The sequence below is a fragment of the Parus major genome, chromosome 2 (genome assembly GCF_001522545.3).
Source record: "Parus major isolate Abel chromosome 2, Parus_major1.1, whole genome shotgun sequence".
Taxonomy (NCBI): domain Eukaryota; kingdom Metazoa; phylum Chordata; class Aves; order Passeriformes; family Paridae; genus Parus; species Parus major.
In genome coordinates this window covers 191326-199650 of record NC_031769.1, presented here as the reverse complement: position 1 = coordinate 199650, position 8325 = coordinate 191326, and the positions used below count along the sequence as shown (strand labels likewise).

Genomic DNA, 8325 nt, shown 5'->3' with positions numbered 1-8325 from the left:
CAATATCCCATCCAAGCAGTGGGAGCCATTCCCTGTGTCCTGTCCCTCCATCCCTTGTCCCCAGTCCCTCTCCAGCTCTCCTGGAGCCCCTTCAGGCCCTGCAAGGGGCTCTGAGGTGTCCCTGGAGCTTCTCCTCTCCAGGGGAACATTCCCAGCTCTCCCAGCCTGGCTCCAGAGGGGCTCCAGCCCTGGAGCTCCAGGTTCCTCCTGAGCTGTTGGATCCAGGGCTGGCAGCTGGGACCTCTCCTTCAGCTGCTGGGAATCCTCCCTGCTCCCCGAGGGCTCCAGCTGTGGATGTGGCCAGGAGAAAGGTTGAGCAGGAGCAGCTGTAACAACAGGAATATTTGGGAACAGAACCCACTCCAGAAAAAGTGTCAAACCTGGAAGAGGTCAGAACTTCACCATTAACATTCCAACAATTTATTGTAACAACTTGAAAGATGAGAAGGTTTGCTATGTAAATTAAACCACGGGTTTTCTTCACCTGCTGGCTGGCTTTTCCCACTGGGATAACAGGAGAAATTGGAATCTAACAGCATCTGGATGAAGCTGTCCTGTTGCAGGGAAAATCTTTCTTCCTGCAGGTATTCTGAGGTTTAGGAAATTTTCCACTAACACCAACCTGTGCTGGTCTGTCTCCTGCTGCTGCTGTGTTGAATAACAAGAAACTAAAAAAATACATCTTTCAAAACAAATAAAAAAGCATAAACTTACAAATCTCCCTTGGTTCCCCCAGCCAAAGCAGAGGAGCCCAAAGCAGCCGAGGCCGTGAGTGGGAACGACATCACAGCTCCTCCCAACAAGGAGCTCCCTCCCAGCCCCGAGAAGAAGACCAAGGTAGGAGCTGCTCCCTGTTGGAACATCATCTCCATGGGTTCCACCTGCTGCCTCTTCCTCTTCCTCAGCTGTGCCAGCCCCAATTCTGTTCTCTGAGCTGCCCTTCCCCTGCAGCAAACCCATCCTAACCAATCCACCAACAGAGCCTGTGCCAAACTCAGACACAAGTGTGCAAGTGACTTCCCTGGCTGCTGCTGCTGATTGCAGCGGTAGTAAACACGTAGTAAAGGTGTAGTAACACCTGTGCTCCCTGAGCTGTTCCCTGTGCTTGCAGGGTCCTGCCCAGACCCCTCTGGCTTGGCAGCTCTGCTCTCAGGAGCTTGCAGAGTCCCCCTGAGTGTCCCCAGTGCTGCTGGGGGGGTCTCTGCCCTCTGCCCGTGGAGCTGATCCGCTGAGGATTGGGAGCACAATCCCACAGGCCCCAAATTGGAAATGCACAGCCTGGGGATTGCACAGAGCTCTGCATGTCAGGAGCACCCAATTGCTAATCCAGCTTTACCAGCCATTCCTTCTGGTGCTTTCCATGCTGCTGAGATAATCCTGTTGGTTTGGAATTGAATGGCAGAACCCCCCAGCACCGGGGGCTGCTGCTTTTCAGTCTTTGTTGCACTCAGAAAACAGAAAGCTGCTTTTTAAAATTATTATTATTTTTATTATTATTTATTATTATTGCTATTATTGCTGCTACTATTATTATTATTATTATTATTATTATTATTATTATTATTATTATTATTATTAATTGCTATTCTTATGATTTGTTTCCTTTAAAAATATCACTTTTCTGTTGTTGCAGCTCAATGTTTTGGTTTACAATGCGCTATTTTTTGTTGTATTTCTTTGGTTTTATCCTGGATTTTGCTTTTTGGCCCAACCCTAAAGCCTGCTGCACCCAGCTCCGCTCCAAAGCCGGCAGCAGCGAAGGCCAAGCCCTCGGCCACCACCAGCCCCAAGCGGCCGAGCTCGGCCACCCCGGGCACAAACAAAAAGCCCACGAGCCCAACTGCAGGTCCTACTCCAGGCAGCGCTGCCAAACGCCCCGGCACCAGCAGCACCCGTCCCTCCACCCTAACTCCAAAAGAGACTAAACCAAAGGTAAGAAGTGCCTGGCTTGGGAGCAGCCGGGGCTCGCTGGCAGGGGACGTTCCTGTGCTCCTGGGTTCCTGTGCTCGGATCAAAAATGGGATTTGGTGTGTTGGGAGCAGCTTCCCAGGGGTGGCGTGGTGTCCCTGGCACTGAATTGTGTCACCACAGGGGAGAATGGGAGCTGAGTGTGGTGCTGGGATTGTCCTGGTGAGCTGCTGTGAATCAGGGATCCCAGGCTGGGTTGGGCTGGAATGGAACTTCAATCCCATCCCATTCCAGCCCTGCCATGGCCAGGGACACCTCCCACTGTCCCAGGCTGCTCCCAGCCCCATCCAGCCTGGCCTGGACACTGCCAGGGATCCAGATTGTGTGGGAATTCCATCCCAGACCCTCCCCACCCTCCCATCCAGGAATTCCTTCTGTATACAACTCCTAAATCCAGACAAGAACATGGGAATCCTGATTGGAGACCTTTGATATGAATAGTGGAAAAACAAATCCATGTGAACACTCCACATTTCCCACCTCTGGTGATTTTATGATGTCTGGTCACTGCAGAACTGCACAGAGAAGACTGATAACACTCAGAAAATGTTGGGAATTTGTGATTCCCCAAAGGAGAGGGTTCATGGACAGTGTTCCACGTCCAGACAAGCAGGGAATCCCCGTGTGTTAGGAACGGGAGGCGTCCCTTGAATGTTCCCTGTGTTGTCATCTTACAGAGCAGAGGACTTCAACTTTAAAAGGGAACATCAAAACCTATTCCAGAAGCTCTCACTGATGGCTGAACACCACCACTGCTGCTGAATTAAACTCAAATTACTGCATTTGAGTGTCTTTTAGAACTAACTAAAAATAACAGAAGGCAAAATGAAAGCCCCAGTGTAAATGTGCACTTTTCTCTGAGCTGCTGACTTTGGTTTGGTTCAAGTTTTTGTATCATTCTGAATCCCTTTCTGATAAAATAATATTTATTCCCTTGCATTAATTCAGTGTTTTCATACTTCAGGCAGTTGACAAACAAGTGCCTGACCAGGGCCAGCAGGAAAGAGTTTTCCAAATGAGGGATGAGCCACAGACACCCGATTTTCCTGTCCCCAGTGTTTTAACAAATTCCAGCTTAGGGAGCCTTCCTGCTCCTGGGGGATGGGAATCTCTCCCAGGAGCTTTGCTGGTGTTCTGATGGTTCCATTTTATCCAGAAATCAAATCCTCCTTCCCAGCTCCACACATCAAAGCTGAGCCAGCCCTGGGTGGGACCTGCTCCTCGGCGGGGTCCGTGCTCCGTGTCCTCCTCCATCACATCTTCATTATATTTTAATTGCATTATAATTTCAGCAGTCCCAGGCTTAATTAAGTGTTTAAGAGTTCCAGCAGTGATTTCTGTTCATTTCAGCCTGTTCTGGCCCCTCCCGTTCCCGCTGAGCGCGGCGCTTCGCCGGTGACATCCCGGCCGTTCTGACGCCTCCCGCTCCGTTTCAGGTCGCGGATGCGAAGCCCGCAGAGAAGAGAACTTCCCTCTCCAAGCCTCCATCCTCCACCACTCCTAAAACTCCTTCCAGGAGCTCCTCTGCTGCTCCCCGGACCACGGCACCGTCGCCGGTGACGGCAGCGGCCGCTGCCAAAACCACGGCGGCGACTCCTCCCAAGAGGCCGACGTGTGAGTGCTCCCTCCTTTTCCCTCCTTTTCCCTTGGGAATCTGTCCTTCAGCAGCACCAGGAGCTCTCCACAGCTCCCTGGCAGGAGGGATATTCCAGATTTCTGCATGGAAAAGGCTGCCCAGGGCAGTGTGCTCAAAAGCTGCTCCATCGTTGTCTGGATTCTGACAGTAGCTCAAACGTTTTTCTCTCCAGGGCTTCCTCTTCCAAACTCCCTTCAGGGCCAACCTGGATCAGCTCTGTGTGATCCAGGGTTAATTCAATTACTCGACACACTTGATTTAAGAGTGGGCATTCTATCCCCATGGTATTTTGCCATAGGAACAGAATAAATATTAAATAAAAACTTAGGAAAGCAAATCTTGGGAGGAGGACTTGAGATGCCTGAACTGGTGTGTGAAATCCAAAAAGAGTCGAGCAGAAGCGGAGGGTTTGTAGCAGAGCAGGAAGAATTTGGAGCTGAAATCACATCAGCTTCATCCAAAAACTGTCCCTTGCTGCTAAAGAGGGAACTTCCCATGAGTTCAACAGGAAAGCTGAGCAGTGTTTTAGATAAACTCACACTGCTCTCACTCCTTTTAATGGAGCTCAAGAGATTTAACATCAGATAAAATTATAGTTACTTCTTCTCAAGTCATTTCAAATGACCCTCAGTGACAAAACTTGTTTTAAACATGTAAAATGACACAGAGTGCTTTGAATCCCAAAGCATGGATTCACATCCCAGCTTTCCCTAAAGAATTGTGGTGTTTTGGCTGTGTTGGGATGGATTCAGCCCCATGGACATCCCAGACTTTATGCTCTGGGGTAAAATCTAATTAATCAAGTGTAGAGAAGGTGTTGCACATTCCAAGTGCCACATATCCTGTCTGATCCCGTGGCCATCCTGCTAAAACTCATTTTGTGTGGTCTTGGAGGCAAACTGGAGCAGGATCTGTTCTAATGAGCTGGGCTCGTTCCTCCTGCCCAAACCCAGCCACGAACAAAGGAGCGTTTGCTGCTGAAAAGAGACGGAGGCAGCGATGCAGAGCTCAGGGAGGTCGTTCCAGGAGGCAGGATGTGCAGAGGAGGAGCCTCGTGGGACCCTGGCAGGGCCCAGGGGGTGAGGGAGGATGAGGTCAGCTGGAGGGACTCCATGGGGAGGCTGAGCTGCCCTGGCTGGGTCTGGAAATGCACAGGGGCAGGAATGGGAAGGGCAGGGTGTCCTGTTCTGGGTGAGGTGGAAGCTGGGGTGGGACAGAGGGGAGATGGTGCCCTGGGGCCTCAAGGGAACCACAGTGAGCCAAATGCTCAGGGTTTGGTTTGGCTTACTTTGGTTTGGGTTGGTTGGGTTTGGTTGAGTTGGGTTTAGTTGGGTTTGGTTGGGTTGTGTTTGGTTTGATTTGGTTGGGTTTGGGGTTGGGTTTGGTTGGTTTGGTTTGGTTTGGTTGGGTTGGGTTGGGTTTGGTTTAGTTGGGTTTGGTTGGGTTTGGTTTAGTTGGGTTTGGTTGGTTTGGTTTGGTTTGGTTTGGGTGAGATGTGGATGGGGACACCTGGAGCTCTTGGGGTCACAGCTCTGATCAGCTCCTTTAGAGAAGGGGACAGCCTTGGGGTTGGGCTCTGCAGCTGCTCTGGGAATTCCATCCCAGCCAGGAATTCCCAATTCCCAATATCCCATCCAAGCAGTGGGAGCCATTCCCTGTGTCCTGTCCCTCCATCCCTTGTCCCCAGTCCCCCTCCAGCTCCCCTGGAGCCCCTTCAGGCCCTGCAAGGGGCTCTCAGCTCTCCCTGGAGCTTCTCCTCTCCAGGGGAACATTCCCAGCTGCCAGGAACAGGGACAGGAGGAGAGGGAACAACCCCAGGCTGGGCCAGGGAGGCTCAGGTGGACACTGGAGAAATTCCTCATGGGAAGGGTGGTGAGGCCATGGAATGGCTGTGCAGGGCTCAGGTGAATATTCCTCACGGGAATTCCTTCAGGGGAAGTTCCTCATGGGAAGGGTGGTGAGGCCCATTGTGCAGGGCAGTGCTGGAGCCCCATCCCCAGAGAGATTTCAGAGCCATGTGGATGTGGCACCTGGGGACAGTGCTGGGAGCAGCTGCACTGGATGTGGGACTTTTCCAAGCACAGTGATTCCATGGATTTAGTTTCTCATGACAGTGTTGAGCCAGAGAATAAGTTTGGGGTGGTGTTTGTGGCTGAAGATGCTCTTTCAGGACAGCTGCTGGTGCTGTGCCTTGAGCTGCCACCAAGCTTCAGTCATTGTCTCACATGAAATGTGTGTGTAAAGGCCAGGTTTGACACTCACAGTTTCACTTCCTCACGTATTTTCAGGTCAGTCATTTTCTCTGCTAAAGGAGAGCCGTGGGTTATGTGGGATTTGATATTTTGATTTTTAATTCTATTTTTTCATTAGTTTTTGTGTCCCCCTCCCTGTGGAAATGACTTTAATGTTTGTACAAGACCACGCTCAGCCCTTCAGATCAGGCACAAATCAAAGCCTGTCACCACAGACCATTGTCCCAGGGGTTTTGTCTGAGTTTTCAGCACCTCACCTTCACACAGGCACAAGTGTTCAGCATTTGGCTCCCCACTGGCAGCAGCAGACATAACATCTCTCTGTATATTAATGTAACATAATATTCCTTTGCCTTTTACACAACCCTAAGTCTGTTCTGTCCCTGCAGCTTCCCCAATTAAAGCTGTGGTCTCAAGGAATGAAATTAGGTTGGTTTGCCAGCCCCTTGTTTGAAGTGTTTGCTATTAATTATGTATCCATCCTTTAGGCCTTATTAAATTATCCAAATGGGTTTCACCTCATTAGCTGGAATCTTATCTGGGGTGTTTAATTGAATGCTTTTAGCAAAGTCAGGGTGGAATGATCCAGACTAACTTGGCCTGTAGTTATCTGCCTCTTCCCCTTGGTCTTTTTGGTATTGATATTCCATAAAGGACCCTGACAGCTGCTGGAGTGTATCTAAAAATCTGAAACTTAATGGAAATTAAATACTGAAAAATGAGGGTTTTCATAATTTCTAACTTGGGTCTTTTCCATTTATTATTTCTTTTCAACATTGCCTTCCTTTGGCTGTTGAAACGAAGCAGATTTTACCCAAATTTGCCCATCACTGATAACAAAACCCCTACAATTTCATGATCAAAGATAGTTGATAAATAAATAAAGTTCCATTTCTATTTTTCAGTCCGTGGTTTTTGCCTTGATCAATTTGGTGTTTGGTTTTCTCCTGCTTGGAGAAGCGTGGCTGCATCATCCCTGGTTCAGAGTGTCCTCTGTGCAGTGTAATCAGGTCATGATCGTTGGGCTTTGCCCAAAGGCAGCTCAGTTTAGGGATTGATTTTTGGGTTTATACAATTAAAATAGGAGCCAAAATATGTGCAATAACTCCTGTGCAAGAAAATTGGCACAGGGTAGGACTGGTCTGGCAATGAGAGCAAGGTTGGGCAAGGACAAACGTGGGGTTGATTTTGTTACTTTTTAAAGAAAGGAAAGGTTTTGGGGTTTGGTTTTTTTTGCTCAGTTGGTTTTGTTTTTTTTAAGAAATGAAGGTGAGGCAGGATTAAAACAGTCCCAGTGAGTGCTGTCAGAGTCAGGAAGTTAATGTGAGGAGAAACAAAATGCAAGCCATCCCCAGGTGTGGGCTGTCACCGAACGAGGATCCTTTGACATGAATTGGTGCTTTGGCTGCAGAATAGGAGAGGGTTTTGGTGCCAGCAGGAGCTCCCCAGGCAGGTGCTCACACAGAGAAGTTAATCCCTGGGCTGATTCCAGGCCTGGAATGCTGCAGGGATCCTCCTCTGACCGCTGTGTTTGTGTTGGCAGCGATCAAGACGGACGCGAAGCCGGCAGATGCCAAGAAAACTCCAGCGAAGTCTCCCTCAGGTAACTGCTCACTTTTCATCTCACCGTGGAAATCCTTCCTGGGAAAAGCCTGGAAAAGCAACCCCCAGCACTGCTGAGGCCACCCCTGACCGTGTCCCCAAGTGCCACATCCACAGGGATTTAAATCCCTCCAGCCCTGGGGACTGAACCCTGAGCTGGGCCTGGCCTGGAGAGCCTTTTTGGGGAAGGAATTTTCCGAATTTCCAGCTGAGCCTCCCCAGGCCCAGCCTGAGGCCGTTCCCTCAGTCTGAATCCAACCCCCATTGTTTGGGGCTGGGGTCACTCAGGGGGTCCCTGCACATCTCCGGGAATGTCCCAGGCCGGGCTCGGAGCAGCCTGGCCCAGTGGAAGGTGTGGCTGCCATGGCAGGGCTGGGATGGGGCAGGGTGTCTGAGGTGATCAGTTCGTGTTACAGGCCCTGATCCCCATTTTCCCCCCTTTCCTCCCTCATTCCCTGATCCCCCAGCAGATTCCAGCCGCCCCAAGAGCGCTCCTGGCAGCGCCAGTGCCACCAAGAGCAGCGCCACCACTCCTTCCACCGCGGCCTCCAGCACCGGCGGGCGCCCCAAGCCCAAAACCGCCGCCCCCAAAGCCGCCGCGGCCTCCACGGTGTCGGCGGACGCCAAGAAAACCACGGCCAAGGCCTCGGGCAAGGTCAGCGCCCCCAGAGCGGCCCGGCCGGCCAGCAGCGCCTCCGCCCCCGACCTGAAGAACGTCCGCTCCAAGATCGGCTCCACGGACAACATCAAACACCAGCCCGGGGGAGGGAAGGTGAGCCCCGGCCTGCGCCGCGCTGGGCCCCGCTGGGGCGGGCCCTCACGGCTCGCTCCGCACAGCTCCTGCTGGCTTCCTGCTTGGGATCCCCC

The 8325-nt window shown here is 51.2% G+C and overlaps 1 protein-coding gene across 7 annotated transcripts in view; it reads left to right on the top strand.

The window, feature by feature from the left end:
* The window catches only part of LOC107200260 (microtubule-associated protein 4-like), a 45879-nt gene that overhangs the window by 24404 nt on the left and 13150 nt on the right, over positions 1 to 8325 (top strand). For 5 of the 7 annotated variants that reach the window (XM_015618495.3, XM_015618499.3, XM_015618500.3 and 2 more), the window contains exons 2-6: positions 737 to 837; positions 1720 to 1932; positions 3405 to 3582; positions 7400 to 7459; positions 7926 to 8230. In XM_015618495.3, the coding sequence (XP_015473981.1) occupies positions 737 to 837; positions 1720 to 1932; positions 3405 to 3582; positions 7400 to 7459; positions 7926 to 8230 (857 nt within the window). The remainder of the gene's footprint in view (positions 1 to 736; positions 838 to 1719; positions 1933 to 3404; positions 3583 to 7399; positions 7460 to 7925; positions 8231 to 8325) is intronic. The other 2 variants (XM_015618496.3, XM_015618498.3) reach the window with 2 other exon arrangements.